At 42.8% G+C, this 24874-nt stretch overlaps 1 protein-coding gene across 2 annotated transcripts in view; it reads left to right on the forward strand.

The window, feature by feature from the left end:
* The window catches only part of LOC122489828 (sine oculis binding protein homolog), a 144938-nt gene that overhangs the window by 79508 nt on the left and 40556 nt on the right, over positions 1-24874 (forward strand). Inside the window, exon 5 of one of the 2 annotated variants that reach the window (XM_043592049.1) lies at positions 17780-17875. The exons of the other annotated variant lie outside the window; for it this stretch is intronic. Coding sequence (XP_043447984.1) covers positions 17780-17875 — 96 coding nt within the window. The remainder of the gene's footprint in view (positions 1-17779; positions 17876-24874) is intronic. 2 annotated transcript variants of the gene reach the window in all.

Genomic DNA, 24874 nt, shown 5'->3' on the forward strand with positions numbered 1-24874 from the left:
TGATTCTAAATAACATGGAAACAAAATCACGAATTCTACACACAGGATTAGGGAGGGAGCTACACACACATTAGTAAGCCTGGTGCTCCTTTACAACCTCTGATGTCACACAGACAGAAGGGCTAGGAGGGGAGAGATGTGTCCTTGAATTAAGAAGGAGCTTCCAGCAGACAATGGGGACAATATGGGGCATTACTCTGGGTGCTCTCTGCTCTTTCCCTTATATACTTTAAACAGTCCGTATGCTGCCAAGAATCCCATGTTATAGTTCTGTGCATTCTGTCGGATACCTGGTTATGTCTTGCTTTCTTCATTTTTGAGATAAGAACTTAACCATTCTCAGCAGCCTGAGAAGGAGTGATAGGAGCCTTAATGCACTGACCCCTATAAGAATTGTTATCATTTGTTAGAGAAATCTTTACGCTCTGGCACCGTCTTCCTACTCATATACGAGGCTAATTGAAAAAGAAAGGAAGATCTGTCCTTTGAATCGAGAAAGGGTTTTTTTTTTTTTTTTTTATCAATCTCCTTAGCTCCTTTTAAAAGAGTGATTTACAAAAATCATTCTTACTTTATTTGGGCTCCAGGTAAAGGAAGAGTGGGAAAGAAGGAAGGTTAGAACAGTCCACCACTTTGCCCCTTTTGTATCCCCAATATACCGGGAGTTGTGAATCCGGAGCAGTGTCAGATTTTGCTTTGAGAAACACTTAGGAAGTGAAACTGATGCCAGGGACTCGCTGAGGGCAGCAGCGTGCCATTGCAGGGTGGTAGGTGGAAGACGTCAGGAGAAAATGGAGGACAAAAATAGCCATTTCGTCACTATTTCCTACCGAGGTACATGAGAAATTTCACTGAAATTGTTTCCATATACATTCCAAACTTTCCACAAAATGAAACAGCATTGGGTACGGGCAGAGGTTTCCAGAGGGCATCACGTGTGTGGAAGGGAAGCCTATTCCCTGGGTCTGAAACCACAGGATGAGGGGAAACGAACCAGCCCCGGCGGGGGGGTCTCCACCTTGAAGAGCTGCCGCCGCCTTTGTTGCAATGAGCGTGAAGCACACGCCTTCACTTTTAGTTACTTTGGCTTTTTTGGCTAGTGTCGCATCTTATAAGTCACAGTCTAGCTTCTCCTGTCCGTATTTTTACTGCACAGAAGGCTTCCCAATTTGCAAGCGTTTGCAGCACGGCTGGGCCCGGAGATAAAACAGAATGTGTATGTAGTACAGTATGCATTCAGCTGATGCACAAGACTCTTTCCACCATATGTGCAAAATAGTGTGCTTTTCACTCAAGGTGCCACAGCCAAAATTGCCAGGAGCACATGAATAAGTGGAGGAGAGAACATCATATGCAACGCAGCACCGGGTCTCGCCCCCTCCTTGGAAGGAGACCCTTGATTTCAGCAGCCGCCTGCATTTTTGTCCCTTTTTTAGCTTATCTGTCACACCATGTCCCACTTACCTTTACACAGCCCCAATCTCATTCTTCTCCCCCAGCCTTGACCTGGGATGTCAGCCATTGTTGAAGCCAATGTGGGGTCCCAGTTGCCCTTCCAGTAGGAGAGGAGGGGGGGGGGGTGGTAATTAGTACTTATGCTAATGAGGGTAACAAGACTGAGGTAAAAAGAAGTTACAGAAGAACACAGAAGGAGAAAACCAGCTGATGTTTTTTCCTTCCTCTTAAATGTTTATTACCTTTCATATCATGCAAAGCATAGCTTACCAAGCCTTTTTACAGGAAAGTAACATTGGTCTGGTTCCACTGGAACATCTTTTGTGATGAGAAAAAAATAGGAGTGAGAGATATAAAAGAATGGTACTTTTTACTCATTTCTTTGAAGCTGTCTTGAATCTCCTTGGATCCGTTAGTCTAAATAAAGCAATACAAAGATTTTTAGGTTAACTTTTTTACTTTGATATTTGCCACTTAAAATTTGAATCAGCACCTCCTTTGGCTTTATTGAAAATTTCATGTTTGCTTGAAAGCGTATAGTATTGCCGATCAAAAGATCTCAGTGGACATGCAACTCAAAAATCTTTTCTTGAGTTATACCATTGGTGTTGCATGGTGCTTACAACCCATCTCCTATGTGACCGAGTGTGGGTACGAAGTACTAACCCTGCTTCACAGGTGGGAAACAAAGCTACAGGGCAGGAACTTTTATTCATCTATTCTTCAGCTTTTTCTTCAGCCACCAGTCTGGGAAGTAGGGCTCCTCCACCCATGGGCCCACAACAGGGCATGTCTGACAGGTGGGAGGGGTAAGTGGTGAAGGTCACCTACAGTGTAATAATTGCACTGTTATAATCAACCTGTTGTAAATAAGTCATTATCTCAATTTTCTACATTGACTTCATTTGAGTTATTTGTGGGCTTTCTCCCCCAGCCTGTTGACAACCTTTGGGCCAATAGAAAGTGTGATTTTTGTGCTTACATTTTTTCATCAATGCTAAAGCATTTGCTTCTCTTGACTATACCCACAACAGTGAACAACATGTGGCTCTGCAGGCTACCTGCATGTTGCTCTACCTTTCTTGGGGAGTAGATCTGGGGAATTCCTTGCCCGGTGAGGATACACTTGGAATGTCAGGGCTCTTGGGTTTCAGCATTGTCTTTTGTCACTGTGGGGTCAGGTGGAAGGTGATATACATCACAGAGGGAAGAACAGGTTGATGGCAGGTACTGCCTTGTCCATGCGGAAATCTGGGTGGGCAGGGAGACCGCTCTGCCAGCAGGTATTAGATGAGAGGCGAGGGTGATGTGTTATGGAAAGATCAAGGGCAGGAAATGGTAGGGACCTTGAGTTGCCAAGGAAATTGGACTGATCATCCATGGTGGCCCTGTTGGTCGCTTCATTCCTTAGGGCAGGGGCCAGAGGAGAAATGTCCTGTATTTGAGCAGAGTCATTGTACAGTGGGAGAGGCTTCTAGCCTTGGAGAGTATCTTTGGGGAGGAGCCCATCAGAGCCTCTCTTTAAAGCTGTGCTTTGGATGTGCATCATCAGTCTGCAACAGTGGCGACAGTCACACTAGAGCTCAATTCTCATTCATTTGGTAATTGGTTATTTTAACACAAACTGTGACTAAGGAACATGATTACACACCTGTCAGCCATATGACGGGAAAGAGAGCTGTCTGTGAGCAGGGGAAGAGGCCGCGTTTCTCCTCGGGTCTCTGTGGAGTCTTCTCCATCAAAGATGTCATTTTTCATTTTTACCTTGAAATAAGACAGACATTATAGCTACTGCCTTGTTTGTATCATTTAAGGAATTGCTGCCACAGATGTTGATCTAAACTAATACAATTTCATTTTGATTATATCTTTGTAGACATCCGATTCTGGAGCACAGGAGGGCAGGATGTAATACAAAGAAACAAATGAGCATAAACATTATATGGTACCTGTACAGCAGCTTCCTGTGGCAGGGCAAGAGGTGGGGAGAAATAGAAACGAAATGACATTTTACTTCAAGATGAAGTAAATCTGTAAAATAAAAGAAAGCTGTTTCCGATTGCACAGGTGGCTAGGAGAGGGGAGTCTCACTTATGGAGGAGAGACTGCCAGGTGATTCAGGGTCCTGTCTAAAGAGTGTGAAGGAGAGATGATGTGTCAAAAGATGAGGATGAACACATTAAAGACAAAACAAAACTCAAAGGCAACAGTTTTGTACTGAATTCTTAAATGAATAAGGACCTAATAAATGATGAAACATTTAAAGGAAAGAATAAGCCTTCTTTGCCTTTTGAATAAGAAAACTATATCCTCTCATTTACACATTTTGTGAAAATGGTGAACCACATATTGGATTGTTGAGAAATTCTCCCCTGTAATTTGATCCTCTGTCATTGGTGAGGCCGTTCAGCTTGGAAAGAGTGTGTGGGTCACAGTGTATGGGTGCCCGACCTCTGCAGAGCATTTAAAATCAGCAGATGATGCAGGTGTCCTCTGTTACTGAGTTAGAAACAAAGTTGATACAGGGTGAAGTTAGCAGCTGGAAATAAGGAATAAAGGGAGAGGATATGAATGGTAAGGAAGAGACCGACAGTAAGACCTTGGTTGAGCTGACAGAGGTGTGGTGAGGGCCGCGCAATTCAACACGTGGTAGCCTCCGTGAATTTCCGGCTGCTCACCTGGATGGGAGCTGCTCAGCCCATGTAGAAAGTTGCTTGATGGAGATACTGCTCGCAAAACCCAAGAGGAGATGAAGGGATAAAAAAAGAAAACCCAACCATGCTTTATTTGCAGGGAGCGGAATGAGTAGTCAGATGGTGAAAGAGATGTAGAAGTGGTCATTGATATCGATGCGTAGAGGGTTAAGATCCTGATTCGTGCTTATGCATTTCTAAAAAGCCCTCAACTCTTCACCAGTGTCTTCTGACTGACATCGGTCTTTGGCTGCCGAGCATGCTGTATAGTTGTGCACAACTTAATCAAGACTTTAATGATAGGAGAGAGTGAGTCCCTGTTGCCTTCCTGCCAGCTGAGTTTTTTCTCTTCAGAAAAGAAAGTGGGTCTGTGAAATTTAAATAACTGTCCTATATTGAGTACTTACTCTGTTCCATGCATTGTGTGGGACCTGCGATGAATTGTTTCAGTTAATCCTTGCATTGAATTTCTGAGCTGGATGTTATGTCCCCTGTTTTATTGCTGGTGCCAGAAATCAAACTTAGCTTAGTATTGGCACCAAATGGCCCTCCTCACCCATTTCTGTACTAACCTCCTCAGCTAAATGGCACACGGAGTGCTTGGCCTTTGAGAATTTTCTCTCACTTTTTCTGGTTTTTTATTTCATCCTAATTCTTGTTTGCTTATGCGAATATTTTCTACTTCTTGCCTTTTGTGGTTGACTTTTTATTTACTTTAAAAAATTATAATTATTTTAAAATCTAAATTTTAAATAGGATATAAATGTATGATATTTGACACTCCAAATTGTGAATGGTTAGACCTTGGCAAGGGATCCTTTGCTTTACTATCGTTGAACTTAAAAAATTAAAATGTGTTGGACATGTGGGCTGAATATCATTCATTTTATTTTATTATTTCTTTATTTTTAATTTTTTTTAAATGTTTATTTTTGAGAGAGAGAGAGAGAGGGAGGGAGAGAGAAAGACAGAAAGCGAGCAGGGAAGGGGCAGAGAGAGAGGGAGACACAGAATCCGAAGCAGGCTCCAGTCTCCAAGCTGTCAGCACAGAGCGTGGACATGGGACTCAATCCCATGAACCATGAAATCATGATCTGTGCTGAAGTTGGATGCTCAACCGACTGAGCCACCCAGATGCTCCGAATACCATTCATTTTAGATGGTTAGTTATTCAGTTGTCTACAACTGCTGGACACGTTGGTAGATGCTCAATAAATGAGGCAGGAGTGAATGAATGAATGGGACCTTAAAAAAAGTTTATACGTGTCCTTGTCATTGCGGTCTGTTTTCTATGGGGTCACAATGCCACGTAGAATGGTTTTGTATAAAGGCAGATGGTACAACCTGTAGTTTATAGAATTAGACAAATCACTTTTGTCATTCAAAGGCAAAGGTCTGTCATTCCTTAAGGCAAAGATAAGAGTGAAATTTCTTTATTTCACACACTAGGATACTTGATTGCATTGTAGTAAAACATTGCATGTTTTAGTAACAAGAGAAGGCTAATATTATAATAGTTATGTCAAATGATCATTCCTATTCCCCTTTTACTATTTTCCACATCAAACCATTTGACAGTTTTCTGTTCTATGATTAGGTAAGAACCACAAGTAAAGTTTTATGAATTTAGAATCTTTTGTCCTTGAAAACATGGCTCAGTCTATGTTGACACCCAAGAAAAGATTCAGGCTCCCACTCTCACCTTGGAATCCCATCATCTTAATCATGTAGATTTGCAAATTAAATATAAGAGGGATTTCAAAACAAGCAGGCCCCCAATGGGAAGTCTGTCAACTTAAGGGACTTAAGGGGTGTGTTCCCCCCCCCCCCCCATCTCTGTGCAGAGCTTCTCCTGCTGACCTATAGGACTCCCCGGGCAAACTCCCATTTCCACACCAACTCCCCACCCTCCCTCTCCTTCCATCCTTCCGTCTTTTTTTGCCCCATACCTCAAGTGCAGAATACTTGGAAAGGTCATTGCCCTCCATCCTGGTGGGCTTAGGGTTTGGATCTGCTCAACCTTTGGCTGTGTTCTTGTTGCCTGTGTTGCCTTTGGCCTAGTAGACTGACACCCAGGCCTTGACCTTCAGGGAGGTGCTGGCTCCATTGACCACTGCAATGGTCATTGGTGCTTCACCATAAAGAGGGGAGATCAGAGGGCAAAGTTTTCCTCTCTCCTGCAAGGACCCGCAGGGACATTTGAACCTTGACTTCTCTGCCTTCTAGTAATATCTACAGTTTCTGTTGCTCATTGTCAGCCAACATCCTCTGCTGACTGAGCTGCAGTGGAAGAGCCAGTGTTGCATGGGGATCAAGAGCCTGGGCATGGTGTCACAACACCTGCATTTGGACCCCAGCTTTGCCTTTGTTAGCTTGTTTGCTTTGGAAAAGTCACTGAGCTTCTCTACACTTCAGATTCTTTATTGGAAAAATGAGGGTGGTAATGGTCATATAGACCTTACAACGGTTTGGGGAGTAATGAGCCAAAGTCTGCAATTGTTTAGCATGGTGTCTGGCAGAGAACAAACTTTAATCTTAATGCCACTGTCAAAGTGACTTCTATACTGAGTTTTTTTTTCTTTTGTGGTGACATCTCTGTGAAGCAGTCATTGAATTGGACATCTTTGGAAGCAGTGATATTCTCTCCAGTGGGGTCCAGTCTGCAGTCTGGGAGCCTTATTCTGATGTGGCTCCCCAGTTATCTTATATCTAGAACCCCACTGGGCAACTGAGATACCAGAGTATGGAGGATCTGGAATAGTTTGGGAATTTCAGTAACCAGAAAGGTCAGGTAAGAGGAATGGGACAAACAGGAGGGGCAGGGCAGCTCGCTGTGCAGGAGAAAACTATACCTTCTTGTTCTCAACTATACTACACAGAGAGAGGATGTGGAAACCAAGGACACTTTTTGTCTTTTGTCACTTAGGCTTTGATTCTAAAATGTAACTCCTGGAAATGTAACAACAAAAACAATAATACTTTCAAAAAGGGGTGACAGAGGAACAAGTGTTAACTGACATCATCATCTAAGCATGGACCTTAATCTGGTACTCAGCTGGTGGCTTCAACAGGCCCTTCCCTCAACACAAGTCGAATTCTGCTTGAAAGATTGCCCCCTCTTTAAACATGTCACAGTCCCGCTTTTTATTACTTCCATTTATCATTTGCAGAATGGCAGGGATTTAAAATTAAGACTCCGGAGAGGGCCATTTGATCAGAAGCTCCTTTGCTGCCATCTTTACATTTGCCTCCTCAGAGAGGCTGATCAGTCCTGGGTTTGGAAACAAAGTAATTTTGACTTTGTTGCTCTAAGCCTGATGGCGCCTCTGTTAGCAGTTCAAGTGGTACGTGGCTCATAATTGAAGCAGTCAGGAGGACCATCCTGTTCAGAATCACATCCCAACTTCACACTTGGAAAGACCCAGGAGGCACAGTGAATAGACGTGTCACCCTGTCTTTCTCCTTTGCCTGACACCACTGGTACAAGCCACAGCATCACTCCATGTTGGTCAGAGCATTTGTGTGGACAGGGCACAGTAACAGCCAGGATTTTACTCCTACTCTTGGTCTTTCTTCTTTATGTCAGGCCAACTTTAGATCTTTAAAACCATTGCATAATTCGCACTTCTGTTTCTTACTAAGGAAACCTTATCTTTAAGACACGTTATATTTTGGGCACCATTATAGGACGCTGACTGTAAAATTGTCCCGGGTCAGGGCAGTGACCAGGATGGGATACTTTTCTGTAGCTATCCAAGGTGGAGGACCAGAATGGCTAGTTCAAGGCAGCCTCTATGGACACAGCTCCAGCCAGGCCGAGTGCACAGATCAAAGCTTCCAAGGCAGGTCTAGAGCCAAGAGTGAGGGTTGAGAGCTGAGAGTGGTATAGAAGTAGCCTCAAAGCTGGAGCTGGTAGGGAACCGGTGCAGACCTCTATGGGGCATCTACAGGCCTACTTTGCAGGTTGGTGGGCACCAAGGGAATGAGGTAGACCGAGGCCCATGTAAACCATGCAGAGAAGATGTAAACAGTCCTGTAGTATCTGGATCCTGATTATGGCATTTCTGTGGTTGCTGGTAAGGTTGGTTTGAGCACTGAACCTTTATTACAGATAACAATTGTGACATGGTCTTTGACAAGTATTGCTGCTAATTTAGAAATCATAGTCCTTGACCTCAGAATGAGAAACTAGTTCAAGGACACAAGTGTTTCAATTTGTGATTCATAGCTATCCATGACCATCATCACCCGGGTATGCCCTTTGAGTTATTTCTTCCAAAAGCAGTGAGCGATGCACACTGATTCATCCACATTCTCTCACGTGTTTCTGGTGTCCATCTCCCCTTTGCTAAGACCTTTATGCATGTGATGTGGCAGGTCATGATGAAGGGTATGTTCTGTGACAGGGACAACAGAGCAAGCTAACTATCTCAGGAAGTGCCCCTGAGCCTCTTGCATCATCTTCTCACCCACTGAGCTAATTAGCCATCAGCCTGATGGGGACTACATTACTGTTGCTCTGTCTCAATTTTTCCTAGTCGTAGAGGGTGTTGTGGTATTGAACAGAGGCTAGTGAACTGGCCTTTGGCTCCCCACACCCCAACTCTTGAAGAATCACCACAATCTCGGCCTGTTCCTTGGCTAAACAAGTCCAGGGACTTCATTTTGCCAGTTCATCCAAAAATTCATCCACAGCTCATCCACTGCTTTGATGAGCTGATTCATGTTAACCAAAGCCACAATCTGCATTTATATACTGGAGTGCCAGGACTGAATGACATAAGATACACAATGTCCTTTATAGTCCGTGCAGAACCATTTATGAGACTAATAAAAAATAATATGATAATATTGATAATGCTTTTAGAAATTCACAAAGGAAATTGCTAAAGGATCTGAATAGTTGAGTGAGCTCTGTAGGACATGTCCTTCTGGAATTGATGGGCTTAGGTGTCATAATCAATGATCCAAAGGTTATTTAATAAGAATCAGGCCAAAGAGGTTGGTTTGTTTTAAGGATTAATTTTATAAATTTTGAAGTAGCTTCTCCCTCAGCCTATGCCAGAGACTTACTGACTCACGTTTGCTCTCGCCTCTTTTTCCTAGGCTCTTTGCAGACCACCCCACCACCACCTTCAGTTATGTTTGTCCTTAAGTACCCTCTTTTCCTCATTTCTTTGGTGTATTCAATCTTAGAATTGAAAACCCAAGAAAACCAGAGAATTATGAAAACCTCCCTTAATGAATTAATAACATATATTTTTAGCTTAATGACATCAGTATTTTCAAGTAATTTCACACTGATTTTTTTTAATTAAAAAGTTTTTAAATGTTTATTTGTTTTGGGGGGGGGTGCAGAGAAAGGGGGACAGAGGATCTGAAGCGGGCTCTGTGCTGACAGTAGAGAGCCCAGTGTGGGGCTTGAACTCAAATGAGATCATGACCTGAGCCAAAGTGGGACGCTTAACCGACTGAGCCAGCCAGGTGCCCCAACACTGATTTTGTTTTAAACCACTAGCAGAGAGCTAGCAGATCATCAAGTATAGAGTGAGGGCTGTGGAGGCAGATTGCCTGAGTCTGAATTCTGGTTCCACCACTTGTTAGCTGTGCGACTTTGTATGAACAACATCATCTCTCTGTGCTCCTGTTTTCTTGTATATAAAAAGGAGGTAATAATAGTACCTAATCATAAGTTTTTGTTTTGCTCTGGTATATAGGTGGGTGTGTGTGTTAAATATAAAGCACTTAGAATGATGTCTGGTGCGTTCATAACAGCTGTAGGGATGTTAGCTGTTACTATTAATCTTTGATAATATCCAGAGCAGTACCTTCATCTGGTTCTAGTGTGTTTCGTATTCCCATCTGAGCCCAGGTTATTTCGAGGGAGACTTCCTGTGGATAGTAAATCTCCTCCATTACGTCTGGATTCTTTCCTACTCTTACAGATGGGGTCCTGGGGTCCCTTTCCAGCCTTGCCTGTTTCACATTTTCTCTAATTCGTTAGGCCCATCCTGAGGTCTGTATATAAAGACTGGAGTCCAGCCCCTTCTGCCTAGTGATTTCAGAGGAAAGGAATAAAAGGACCACCTGAAATGCCTAGATTAGGCCAATTATTTAAGTATTTCATAGGTGCCAACGGGTAACATGGTGGAATTGCCTGCCTTTTGTTTCCCCTCACATGACCCTGGGTAATAAATACAAATGAATAGCGAGTGAAAAAGCCAAAAGGCAATTGGTGGGTGGAGGCAAGAGGTGGGAGGAGGGGAGCCATCAGGAGCCTGGATAATCCCCCATGGATTGAGGGTCCTGGGATAATCAGAAGCTGCTTGGGATGTGATGGTGGTGTGACTTTAGCAGAGAACAGAAGAGGGGGCTGCATGCCCCAGCTGCTGGGCCTTACCCGCAGACCACTTTGGGAAGACAGTTCTTACCAAAGACACTCAGGTGACCTGACAAAAAGCAGTGCAAGATAAATCCAGCAGTCCTGTCCAATATAGGAAGAACAGATTTTTTAAATGAGAAGCAAAAACAGGGATTTTCAGAACCACTTAGCAACTGCTCTGATTTCTCTGGACACAGCTGTAATGTGCTGGGATGAGCATGATATATTTTAGCTGGTGTGGTAGCTGTATTTCAGGCTGATGTGGAATCTGTTGCCGTAACTGTCATGCAATCCATTAGGGCCCCTGAGTAAGGGCAGCCATTAATCAGGCGCGAGATCAGCCCGGTAGCCTCACGCGCTCACAGCTCTGAGTGGTTCTGACCTGACATCGTTTAAGGAGATGCTCCTAGAGGCCATAAACATGATTTGATTCCCATTATCTTCATGTTGCATATTTGTTACCGTTATTCTTTGAAGACTCCAAATTGGATATTAAAAATTTATGATATATATAAAGGTTTGCATGGAGTGAAAAAATAGCTGCAGCAAATAAGTCCATCTCATCCATCAGAGATGTGGGAGCTGTCAGAGGAGCCTGGCAGGTATGGAGGATGGAGAATTAGGAGGAACGTCACTGGGGAAACAGCTTCTCCCTTGGCCTGCTTGCTAAATGGGAATTTAAATACATTTTGTTAAAAGAACAAAGTAAAAGAGCACCACTACAGGAATCCCATAGTCAATCTTTGATGACAAACTAATGAAAGGGAGGGCCGAGGAGTCTGACGCAAAAATTAGTACTAACGTGAATTGAGCAGATGCCTGGGTCCAGAAACTGATGTTTCTGCGTGCCTGGGGTGTCTCCAGAGCAGGGAGCCTGATGCCAGGTGGGAGTCCTCTGTGCGAGAGAAAGCTCTCTACCCAAGTTGCATGCACACATAATCCTGTCCACAAGCCATGCCATTCTCTGCAACCTGATGTTCACTGACTTGAATATTTGCATAGGAACAACTCACACTTAAGGGGATCCATTTGTAGAGGCAGACCATTCAGGGTGGGGAAAAACAGAATGCTTCTGGACCTTGGCTTAAGGAGGAGCGAAGGGTTAATGAATCCGTTCAACATATACTTACAGGATTGTTTGTTGTACAAGGGACTGTGCTGAGCATGGGGGCTTCATCCATTTTCCCTTAAGCAGTTTCCAATCTGGTAGGGAAGATAAGACATGAGTCATAACCAAGATGAGTTATACCAAGGAGTTCCAGACTGACTTGGGGCACTATGACCAGATGAGATAGCAGAAACAGGGAGCAAGGCCCTGGGTTGGTTAATCTGAGAATGGACTTTTGGGGATGAGGATTTGTTCAGCAACAACCAGAGGTTAGAGGGGGAGGCAGAGGAGAGAAACACGGACAAAATGATTATTGGCTGAAGTCCAAATTGAGTACAAGATCTGAAGTGAGGCTAAGACTCTAGTGTCTAACCAGGTGGGAGGGACAGGTGTTGGGCAGAAGTACGTGGAGTAGCCAGTGAGGGTCCAGGTGGGAGGCAGGTGTGATCAGAGAACTGTGGCAGAGGCCTGCTCAGACTCAGGTATGGAGATGATTCCTGAGGTTCAGGGACAGGGCACTCACCTCTGGGGACTAGAGTGCAAGGCAGAATGTCCAGATGCTAGGGTTGAAGGATAGGAACTCATTACTCATTCATTCACTCACTCACCATTTATGGAGTCTTTATAATATGCCAGGCAGTAGATGAGGCTCTAGAGATTTGCAGCTGAATAGAACAGTTTCTGCACTCAAGGACCTCACAGATTGGTGGGGAAGACACACACATAGATGGTCATAATGCAATGCAATGGGTGGAATGCTGATACATATAAATATATAGACAGAGGGGTACAGAGCCCGGGTTAGGATCAGGAGGAAGAGGTCTGGAATGGCTTCCTAAAGGAGCTGCAGACTGAATGAACGCTTAAAAGATGTATAAGAATTTTCCAGGAGAAGTGGGGGAGGACAGATGGAATCTAGTTTTACAAAGAGAAAATGGGGGTAAAGGACAGGAATCCAGTTGAAGGGAACTGGGCTTTCAGTCGTGAGGAGTTTGGACCATCAAGATGAGAATAGCTGAGCTGTAATCCAGAAGAAGCAGGAGCCACTCCACAGGCCTCCTTGTGTTATTTTAGCCCAGGGCCAGCACTGGCTGAACTTCACTGAGGGGCCTGGAAACCGGGCTGACCTTTATGCCAAGGTCACAGAGATGTTCCCAACACACATGACAGTTGCAGTTTATTCCTTTCTGAGTTTCTTCAAGAGAAATGTATGTAGGCATTTGGCTAAGGAAAGACAGACCGGAAATGGGACCGGAAATCGGAAAATGAAATCCTAAGGGTTTTCAGAGGTGATGTGTCCCTGTGCTTTTGTCTTGAATTTTGAACGGAAATTCTATTACTCCTGGCTCAAAGAGTGCGTTCTAAAAAATGAAAGTTTTTCTCTGCAACTATTCATCTCTAAACTTACCCGCCCCCCCCCAACTTGGAGATGCACTATTTTTGATGTTCTCAAGTCTGGTAACGACACCACGTGTGTGAGCCGGTGTGTGCCAAGTCCGCCACAGCACCGGAACGCTCAGTCTAGACGCTCTGTGTGCTCTCCCCACTCTGGTTCCAGGCAGAACCTTCTCTTGTTTTCCAAAAAAGTTCTGAAATCACGGCGACACAGAGGTGTAAACTCCCATTCATCACAGGGAGGTCTTAACTGGGAAGTGTAGTTATCTTTCCACTTAAATGGCAGCAGTGTTAACCTTTTTGTTGAGTCAGAAAAATCTCACTTTTCTGGGGTATAGGCCGGTGGAGCTGATTTTAGAATGTTCCACCTTTTCTAAGGGAGACTCTCGAGGAGAAAACATGCTGATCTTGCTTGAAGATGTACATGACACCAAAGCTTTGGCCCAAAGGAAGAAGTGAATTCTTTGAAAGAGAACCAAAGTTTGCCATATGTAAGAATCAAAATAAAAAAGGGAAAGGGAGAGAGAGGTGAATATGAATTTGTTTAAGCCGGAGATTTTTGAGGTAGAGAGGCAATGGGTCTAAGTGTCGCACATAATCTAATATTTATTCAAATGGTAGGCACAACATGACTGTCAGCAAGATGGGGAAATCCCCTTGCAGTTTAAATGAAGGATATTTACTTTCTGCAGTTTAACTGAAGGATTTCTACTTCTATTTTATAGCAAGAGGTGGAGTCTTCTTAGAATAGTAGATAAGAAATGTACCTTTGGTTTGACGATCGCATTTGTAGTAAAATGTAAAAAAAAAAAAAAAAAAAGCTTCCCGTTTGCTTTTCCCCATAGTTGGCATAAATATCCAGCGTATTAGTCAGAATAAAGCTGCTGAGAATAAGACACATGGAGAGAATTAGTTCATCATGTATCTTGGCATTCCTTCTGTCAGAACTGGTCACTCCAGAACAAAGTCAGACATCAACACAGGTCTCCGGGCCCCAGGAGATGCCAAGAGCTGGCAGTGGGGTGGTCTGCCCCAAGAAAGGCAGTGAGAGAGCTCATGGTCTGTGAAGAATTTAAGAACAATAAAAGAAAACAACTAAAAGTCATTCTGCTTCATGTTTTTACCATGACCAGAGATGCTGAATGTCTGCAGGGCTTACGCAGCCCTGCCTCGATATGCCATTGTCTGCCAGCCCAGATGGGGCAGAGGCAGAAAGCACTGACTTCAATATATAACAGGTTATAAAATGACTCTACTAGGATTTTTGTCTAACATCGCCATCGAGTTGCAGGAATGAAAACAGAACTCATTCCCACAGAGCACTTACCGTGTACCATGCAGTGGCTGGGGCTGAAGGTCCAGAGGTGAGGAACCAGGCACTATCTCTGCCCTTAGGAAGCGTGCTGCTTTGCAGAGAAGACAAAAAAATCACACCAACCGGTGTAAAGTTGTACCTGTGTCAAGTCAAAGCGAGGGCACATGGGGATTTTTGACTTGGTTATAGAGGTTCAGAAAGGCCTTTTGAGGAGCTGGTCTAGTAGTTCTTCCAATATTATTTGTCATGCCAAGAACTAAAATAAGGGATTTTTTTGCCTGCGATCAGCTAGCCGTGTCATCTCTGGAGTCTTTACAATAAGACCCATCCCAGGGGCCATATCCTACATCCTCTTAGTGTTGCATAGCAGTTCACTCTAGTGGGGTCGGGATGTGGTTAGAGAACATTCTGCCGACACTGTCCCAAGGGCCTCCTCTTGATACCCCTCCTCTGGGCACACTCCTTAGATCAATGGTTCTCAGCCCTGCTTGTACATTACAATCACCCCAGAGCTTTTTAAAAAACACCCATGTCCGGGCCCCACGCTGGACCAATTAAATCAGAGTCTTGGAAAAAAGTGGGACAGGAGGGGGCAGGATAGGCTCCAATGTTAAAAAGCCACCCCAGATGATTCTAGTATGCAGTCAAGAGTGGAGAATTATTGCCCTCGCTGAAGGCACTTAATTTCACTTAGTCTAGGAATAGTAGTTTTAAAATTTACACTAAAAAACCCTTTAGAATGCAAAAGGAATTACTCTGGCGAGAGGCGGGTGAGTGCTCAATGTGTGCACACACACGTGAGGGAGACGGTGCTGGGGGTTCTAGCATGTTGTATGCTTCCCAGCTCTGTGGCACATGGTGGCAATGCAGCAAATGGCTGCAGGATGGAACGTCTTGCACTCTGGCATCAGATGGCTTGCGAGAGGCAGACCATTCCAAGGGCCATGGGGTTTGATGGAGAGGGAAATAGACAGCTCCATAAAGAAGCAAATCTCTGGCTTTCTCTCTTTACTTCCAACCCTCTCAATCTCCTTCTCCTTTCTCTTCCATGGCTGTTTTATTCCACCTCATAAATTATGAGTCTTTATATGAAATCTTTAGCTCCTTTGAGGAAGCACCTTCAAATATTAGACAATGGGATTATTTCCTGTCCTTTAAAAACATAAAAAGCATTGTGATCACCTTACGTGTAAGTGGAATGGATGTATTTTTGCCACTAATGTTGAAAATATCCCCAGGCATCTGGTGTGTATGAATGTGTACACATAGTACATGCATAATAAACATATTCCACCTTATGAATATTTATACACAAGATACATGTATATTGAATATAGACATATATATGTAAATAGTAGCCCTCGTAAACTATATGCTAAGTGTGTTTCCAAGCATATGTATCATAGTGCATCAGGAATATAATAAACCTAACCACCAACTTTAGCATATTTCGAGGTGGCATTTTCTACAGAGTTGTTTATAGTAAGGTCTAGTTACCATCCATGTATGGGGCTTTTTTTTTTCTTCATCACTTAAACGTTTGTTAAGTACCAGCTAAAAGTAAGGCACTGGAAATGGCAGAATAGGAAAGACGAAGTAGATGTAGCATCAGCCGTCAAGAGACCTCACAGAGTGGCTTAAAACACACTTACAGAGAATAGAAGAATCTAACATCGTTGCTACCCATTGGCATCTTATTGTTTTTCCTCCAGCTGCCTTTTATTTATACACTCCACTTTAAAGTGGGCCCCATTTAAGACTGTATTAACTTAAGCCCAGATGTAGCTGCAGAGGAGAGCTGACGCTGTGAGACGCTGTGAGAAGGAGCATCATTGCTTTCAGTGCCTTGATAACCACTGAACGTGAACAAAGCTTACGCTTTCTGTCACATGTAGTCCAGTCCTATAACTGCATTTTTATTTTACTTTGATTTGGTAGGGGGGGATAAAAGGTATAATAAAAAGGCACTCAATCCCAGAGATGTTCATACATTTCAAAAATGAAACCAAAACAGAGCAATTCTCTTCTCCCACCAACTTCTTGAAACCCAAATATTACTGCCCATGACATTCCATTTCCAAATTCCATCCAGTTCCCTCCCTGTAATAAGTAGCAGAAGGCTTTGTTAAAAAACAAGCTATACATCCTTAAATGTACAAAATACGGCTCCGTTTCTAAAACGACGATCCCTCTTCTCGCCGAGGAGCTCTGAGTGATACTTGTCAGCCGGCAAATTTCACTCCATTAAAGGAGAAACACCACCCAAGTGCTGTCATCGCTGTGCCCCAGACATACGCTCATTGTTTTCTCCTCCTCGATCCATACATCACAACAGGTAGTTCTCAGCTGTTCCCTTGGTGCCAGACATACATTTTATCTAAAGAGACAGCCGACAGAACTACCTGCTGCTTCCTGTGCGGCTCTCCCTGTGTTTCTCTCCTTTTTCCTACTTCACTTGGGCTTTTTAAAATCAGCTGGCAGGGAGCCAGGAGCTCATCATTTTAATGCAGCGCAAAATGGAATATGCATAATTATATGCAAGCCATATGTGAGGGAGACAGCTCAGCTGTGAATTTCAGGAGGCCAGGAAAGGGGGAGCAGTTAGGGCTAAGATGAGATGAGAGCAGAGCGAGGTGCAAGTGTCACCCAAATGAATGGTTTAATGAGTGTGCTGCAGACACGCCTCCTTTCACCTACCTCTCCCCCTCTCCCACTCCAAACCAGAAACGGATGGAGATTAGGAGGACAAGACTGTATGCAAGCGGTATTGCTAATGGGTTCTGTTAATGTCTCCATTTAAACTTCAGCTTTCTTAATTAACAGTGTAGATCAAAATAACTAGTAACTTTTAATGCAGCTTCTTAATTAAATCTATTTTTTTTTTACTGCATTCGATTGAAGAATCATTGTTCTTACTAGATCATTGCTCCTTTCAGATCTTTATTTAAAAATCAAGGGGAATCAGTTTATCTCTAATAGTATTACGATGCAAAATATAACGATGCAAACTGCTTTTCTTGTGGCCTTGCTATTAGAATTTTCTTAAAGTGCGTTATCTAGAGATTGCTTAAGCATGCCAAAAAGTTTAAACACGTACGTATGTCATATAATCCTCAATGTGCAATGAAAGCCACTGGAAGACCAAAGTGGTGGTTAATTGCCAACGAAACTATTTGATTTTGGTTTGCTTCATATCATTTAAAATATCACACCACAGTGAATTTGCATGTCGAAACCAAACTACGTCAAGAAAAATAAACCCCGAATTTTGACATCTAAAAGGCGTACTGCGTATTTAAACAAACTTCTTAATAATGTTGTTATTTCTGGATTCCCGTTTGTTTAATGGTCTGAGCTGTTATGCTTTTAGCTTTTTTTTTTTCTTCCATTATTTGTTAAGTCCCTAAATAGGCCATTATATTTCCCTTCAGGCTAGAGATGAAGATGGACAAGCTGAAAATTTCCCCCAGCAGCACTATGCTAAGGAAACTCCAAGGCTTGCCTTCAAGAATAACTGCGAACTACTTGTAAGAATAACATACTTACAACAAGTCTAGAATGTTACTTTAGCACAGTGAAAACAGTTTTTGAAAGGGTTTGTTCATTATTACATCATTTATGAAGTATTACAGTTTTTCTGTATAGAGTTCTAAATGCTAATTCTGATATCACTGAATATTAACTATAAGATCTCAGATTGTGTGCAAATCTTTTATATCTGATTATAGAGCGTGGATGGCCCTGTCTTTGTTAGCTTGTTCTGTATAGTAGTTTATAACCAGCCATTTGGAGAATGGCTAGTAAAGTTAAAAATGGAGAGAAAGACAGTCGATATATGTAGCTTGGAAAAAAAAAAAAAAAAAAAAAACAATCCCACCTCCACTCCTCCTCCTCCTTCCTAATTGTACACTATTTTAGGAGACAGCATGGTAATATTTTGTTCTGCTGGGAAAGATAGCAGAGTTGACACGCAGTACTCCCTTTAGGATTCAAGTGTTCCTACACTCTCTTGCCAAACTCAATCAGGCACTTTCGTCTTTCCTCTGTAGGAGAAGTCAAAGCAGCGACAGGATGCGGGGATGTTTACAAGTCGCGAGAGAGGGGGTATCAGCTGTGACAGGGACTCTGTTCCAACGCAGGGTTAATTTGCTGTTCATTTTAGCATTTACAGCAAGACAAGATGAAAAGCAAGAAGAAATGCCTATTATATTTCTATTAAATGAATCTGTCGGGACCTAATGTTCTTGATTAGCTTTTGAAAATGAGTACTCCGCGATGCATTTGCTGTTTACCTAAAGTAAACAGAGAATGAATTGTCATTTATTTAGATATTTAAACACTTGCTTTTGAAAATGAAGCTTTATGAGGGATCTAGCTATGTTGTCCCTAAATGTTCTTTTCTTTTCAATTGCATTAAAGCAAAACATTTGCTCCAACTAAATGAAAACACTGAAAGAGAATGAGGATGCTCCGTTGTTACATTTTGAGGTAGTCTCATTTCTATTTAGTGTTTTGGCTGAACACCGAACAGCTCTGCCAGGTCTCCGCATTAGGAAATCCCACATGTAACAGTCTTTGGACTTAGCTCTGATACCAACTGTTCATTAAAAACAAAGTGTCCAAAGAGCAGGAGAAGAGAGAAAAATACAGTTCTTACCCATCCTAGCCGCAGCAGCTAGATGTTGACAGTGAGAAACTCTTTCCCCCCAGCTCCATAAACTGCATGGTTACAATAGCGCCACTCATGCTGTGTGTCTAGCCCCTTGACCAATCAGTCCGCAGGCAAATTCGCTGCTTATCAGTGCAGTTGCTTTTTTTTTGTTTGTTTGTTTGCTTGTTTGTTTGCTTTCTGATGATTTAACTCACCTTATATTTTACCTTAGGGCTCTTAAGCTTCCAGGCCTCCTAGCATGACCTATTTTGGGGAAATCTTTTTCATCCATTTCCCTTTTAATACTTCCCTCTGTAACCATAGTTATCCAGCAGAAGACCGTAGGGGCCATTAATGCTATGTTTGGTATCAAAATGCTTTGGGGAGTATCTTACTGCTTTTTAGAGAAACAGTTAAAATTAATATGCCATAGTTGATTTTTAAAAAATATTTATTGCTAAAATGAACGTGCTGAGTCCTGGTTGTGCTTGGTTCATACAGGAGGAAGTAAAATATATATGTGAACACCTTTTCCAGCTACCTTTAGAGAAAATGTATGTTTAATCATTGCTATGCTTAGACACAGTAGTGTATTAGCAGTAGTTTTGAGAGATGTGTACAATCTTAGTCCTTTTAGTCACTGTAAGAAATGCTTTATTTTCATCAGCATAGTTTTTTTGTGACAAAAGAAAAAGGAGAAGAAAGAGAAGAAAACAAGGAAGCTTATTTCTCTAAGGAGAAATTTAATTTTTTCAACTATAAGAAAAGCAGTGGTATTTGGCTGGATATGAGGCTGGGAAAAGTGATGCTTCTATATGAAAAAGCTAGAACATTCTTAAGTGAGAAATAGGCAGTCCTTGGAGTTTTCTTAGTGCAGCTTAGAGCAAATTTTTAAAGACTTCATGAAAAAAGATTGCAAGTCCTGCTCCAAAGTGCTTTCTTAGCTTCAGAGCCACCTTGCATAGTTCACCGTAGCAAGAGCAGGGGTGGGTTTGGGAAGTGGAGGAACTTTGTCGGGGTTGCCAATGGCCCTTGGAAAAAAACACTCGGGGAATAGGTTACTTCTAGGCTCGCAGATGATCAGGACACATGGCTACATATAGGGACTGACAGAAAGTGCCCCGGCCAGGTGGACTGGACATTGACTCAGACTTGTATTAGTGACTGTTTATTTTCTCTGCCCTCTCTCCCACACCCCCAGCCTCTGCTGCTTGGAAGAGGGTTAAGTAGCCTAAACAGAAATAAAGCAAAATCGATGCCTGGAATGCACAAGTATGTGTAATCAGAAGGCACTGACAAACAAAGCATTGGCAGATAAAAAATCTGCTGTGCAACTGCAGATTCCTGAAGGGTATTGATTTTTCCATTTAAATCCCAAACTGTGATATGTGCCTTCACACTTAATGTACAACACAGATGACTAGATATTTAGCTTGGTGGCCAAGATTCTCTGGTTGGTGATTGTGCAGCAGCTTCCTTATGCTTTTTATTAATTTTGAAAATGCAGTGCTGTCAAGATGAGTGACATTAGATAAAGCATGAGTACTGTTTGATATAACACAATTCAGCATGGCCCCCATCTACCTCTTCACAGATAGGTACCATGTGCATGTGTGTATGCACACACACACACACACACACACACACATACACACACACATACACACACCCCAGGGTATTTTGCTGACGTAGCTAAATTTATAACCAAGGCAAATAACTTTCAATTAAAAAAAAAACTGTGGAAATTCACATCACATTAACACTTCAGCAGCATGGCTTAGGGGAGTCCAGAAGAGGGAACATTTAGAGCCAGCCACAGGTGACTGGCCTCTGCCCCAAATTTCACCCCCGTTGCTGGTCCCTTTACCATTATTGCCTCATTCTTTTGGGACTAGAAGGCCTTCTCTTCTCTTCTTTTCCTCTACTACAATGCTCATATTGATGGTGGGAATTGGATTAAGAGCTATAGTTGAGAAGAGGACATTTATCATGTGATGAACTCACACCTACTCATCAGCTAGGACTTTCTCAGTTCTTAAAAGCCAGCTGGGAGTAAGACCTTGCAGAAATACAGCAGAAGCTGGGTCTTTGGAGGGAGAAGACCTGTAGCTAGAAGAGCGATGTTGTGAGAGTTTAGGGGACGGAACTGAAGGCGACCAAGCCTACTCCCCAGGTGTTCTGAGGGCCAGTCCAGAGAACATCACTGCATTCAAGAGGGAGGTCAAAATATAGTCAAAGAACAGCAGCAGCAACATAGTGTAATTTGGTTGGGAAGAATACAGGTTTAAGCAGTCTGAAAGGAGAAATAAGAGAAAGGAAACTCAAGAGGGAAATCAGCCTGTCTTGCTCAGTTCCAGCTTCCCGAGTCATCACTGAGACACAATCTGACTCCCTTTGGCCTTTCCTAAGGCTATTAGGGGTGGGAATTTTGCAGAGGGTGGTGGGAGAAGGAGTCCACAACTGGGAGGCTACAAAAAATAGCATGAGGGAAGACTTCTTTCTGGTCATTTGTGATGCCAGTGTAGGGAAAAGATGAAAACCATTTTAGTTTTGTGGCCCGTGGACAGAGGTGGTGGGAGGAGAGACACGTAGGCAGTTCTTGCATGGGCTATTTGTCCATCTCATTTCCTGGTGAAGGTAGACAAGAGCTGGATTGCAACAGGTGGACATAGTCCTTAGGCAGAACTGCTGTACAGAACTGCTTTGTATCAATACATTGTTCAGTCCGCTAGATGTTATCGAGTATCTTCTATATACATGGCATTGTACTAGACAGTGCTTATGGGGGACACAAAAACAGAAAAAGATATAGTCCTTTCCCTGAAGGAGCTTGCAGTTCAGTAGAAAGAATAGGCATATACAGTATTGTAGTCATCAGGAATGTGGGCTCTCAGGTCTTCCTGAAGGTTAGAATTTTGCCCCAGCCAGACTTTAATTTATACTCTATTACTCTGGTGGTATCACTAAGGATCATATGCACAGCGGCGTAAAATTTATGGTGACACATCTGGTGTCACATCACAGTGGATCCTCTTAGACCTCTCTGAACCTCAGATATTCATCTGTAGGGTGTGATAATACAAGGTAATAACCTCAGAAGATATTGTAAGGAAAGTGATGACATATTTAAAATGCCTGGTACATAGTAACATTCAGTATAGTATGTACTAGCTGCTATTATTATGATTCTTCTTATTCTCACGAATGTTATCGTTACACAGTTGGCTGTGCCCAAGAGAGCACCAGCAAAGTTCCGGAGTTCAAAGGAAGAGGAGATTCTTTCCATATGTAGTAATTTGAGACTTAACAAAGGAGGAGGATGCCTTCGATCAAGGCCTTCCATAGGTTGGATTTGGATAGTTGGAGCTGAGGTGTTAGGAAAGGGGGCATTCTAAGCAGAGGAAAATAGCATGGCAAAGGCAAGGAGGTGGGAAGGTACAGACCAGGTGACTCACCCACAGGTGGCATCTGAACTGGCAGGAGTGTAGAGAACCTGAAGGATAAGGGGGTGAGCTAACAGGCTGATTCTTTTGCCCAGGTTTCAATAACTTTACAGCATCCTATCAAGCCTGGACTTCAGTAGCTGTACTTCATGGAAATTCCTAGTACTTCTATGGATTAAAATAAATTATCATGGAAAATTACTAACACATACAAGAGTAAAGAGAGTGATATAATGACCCCCCCCCCATGTATGTATCACCTAACTTTAACAAGTGTTAACTATTAATCTTGTTTCATCTGTCCCTCTACCCTGTGCCCACCTCATCCCCATTTTATTCTGCTGGAAGATTGTAAACAAATATGCTTTTTTGCTCGTTTGTTTGTTTGTTTTGTAAAGACTTTAGTTCCCCACTTTTCTGGCTAGAAAGAATCCATTGACATGGATTAAATTGGGAATTGGAGCTTTGGGACTAGGTACACATAAAACAAATGACTCTGGGTTATGCACTGTGCTCTTCCCTCCCTGCTCAGCACAACCTTGCAAGACGCAGACAATCAGATCTAGTTTAGAAAGTCCTTAAGGTAAAACAAAAAAACAAAAAACCCACAATGCCAATAGTGACTTGAGTTCTTTACTTCCAAGTCCCTGGTTCTAAATGTATTTATTTAAAAACAAAATCAGATCTCTTTGCAACCCAGCCTAGTTCATGAGTATATATATGTTGGCCTCCTAACAGCAGTGAGGCGAAATTCTGGGATTGCAGTCATATATTAACTGTTGGCTAGGATTTTCCAGCTGGATCATGAGGACTTAAGGAGGACCCCCAAAAGGTGATATAAACTGCCACATTTCACTTGAAGCTTGATAAGCTTTTTAAAATAGGGGGTATAAACCAAAGACCCTCCCCTTAACACTTGGTTTAACAGAAAGCCAGATTCATGCCCTGGCTCAACTTGAAGTCACACAATTGCTTTGATGTTACAGCTGAGCGGCACAAAGCACCGAGAATGTAAATTCGTGGTGACACACTTGGACTTCCGTCACATCAAACAAAATATCATATGACATTTGTGTATGTAGTATGCTGTGTACCAGTTTCCTGAAATAGTAACTGTAACAGCCCCAAAAGTGTAAAATGACCCAGAAAACCCCAGGGACTGCTTGCTGTCTAGAGAGAGTTGGCCTGTCCCATCATTTTTATACCCACCCTCCAGATCCCTTTAGTCTGGGGATATTCCTGTGCTCCTACAGTTTTTTTGAAATATGTTTTAGAAAAATAGAACTTTTTATAAAGAAAAGGACCAGTATTAGGCTAAGCAAGGGGAAGTTCCAACAGAGGTGGCACAATTATGCCCTGCAACAAGACCATCTCTCCTTTTTTTCTTTTTTAAGTTTTTCTTTATTTAATTTGAAAGAGAGAGCAGAGCAGAGGAGGGGCAGAGAGAGAGAGAATCCCAAGCAGGCTCCGTACTCAGTGCAGAGCCCAATGCAGGGCTTGATCTCAAGATCATGAGATCATGACCTGAGCCGGAATCAGGAGTCAGTTGCTTAACCTACTGAGCCACCCAGGCACCCCCTCTTCTTTAACAGAGGCAGAAGGGATGCATTCTGCTTGGGCTGTTGTATTTCACTTGCACATCTCTCTGTTTCCACCAGTGTTATTGTTTCACTTTGTTCTCCAGCTGGGTTTGCTGCTTCTCTTTCTTTCTAGCCTCTTGGCTCCATTGCTGCTGTGTTCTCGTGGTTCAGAGCTTTCTTCTTCTCCTGTACAAAGACCCTCTATACTGCTGTAGACCATCTCGCTTCATTCCCCATCTCTCCACTGAGGGAAACTTATTTTAACTCTCTCTTTTTAGTTTATTTGGGAGAGAAGCCATTTGGGTAAGGGCTAGAGTTCCCCTGCTTCTGCACTGGTACAAGGACATTTCTTGGGGCTAGGGACCCTCGATTTGATCAGAGACCCTTAGTCCCCAGCAGGTTCCCTTTTCCATCACACGGAAATCCTTGCCTTTCTAGTTTCAGGGCCATTGCACAAAAAAAGTCAGAGGCATAATGGTTTGGTTTTCATACTGACTTCTCACATAGTACATCACAGTGGCTCTTAGAGCCAGAGAGAGGTGTCAAGGACCCTGTGTTCTCCAAGGGAGACAATGTGGTGTGGTGGATGAGAGTGGGCATCCCAATTCCTGCTCTAGACATGCCACCTGTGCAACCTGGGCAAGTTCCTGTCTGCTCTGAGCTTCAGTGTCTTTACCTACAAAATGAGAATACACACAGTATGTACCGGTATAGGGTTGTTTTGAGGAGTAAATGGGATCATGTATAAACATATGCATCTTGGTATGCCTGGCACACAGTAAAAATTCAACAAGTGTTAGCCATATTACTAACAAAATAGAGCTGGAAAGTGGCATCAGTTTAAACAAAATC

Source organism: Prionailurus bengalensis, chromosome B2 (assembly GCF_016509475.1).
Source record: "Prionailurus bengalensis isolate Pbe53 chromosome B2, Fcat_Pben_1.1_paternal_pri, whole genome shotgun sequence".
In the NCBI taxonomy this organism is placed as follows: domain Eukaryota; kingdom Metazoa; phylum Chordata; class Mammalia; order Carnivora; family Felidae; genus Prionailurus; species Prionailurus bengalensis.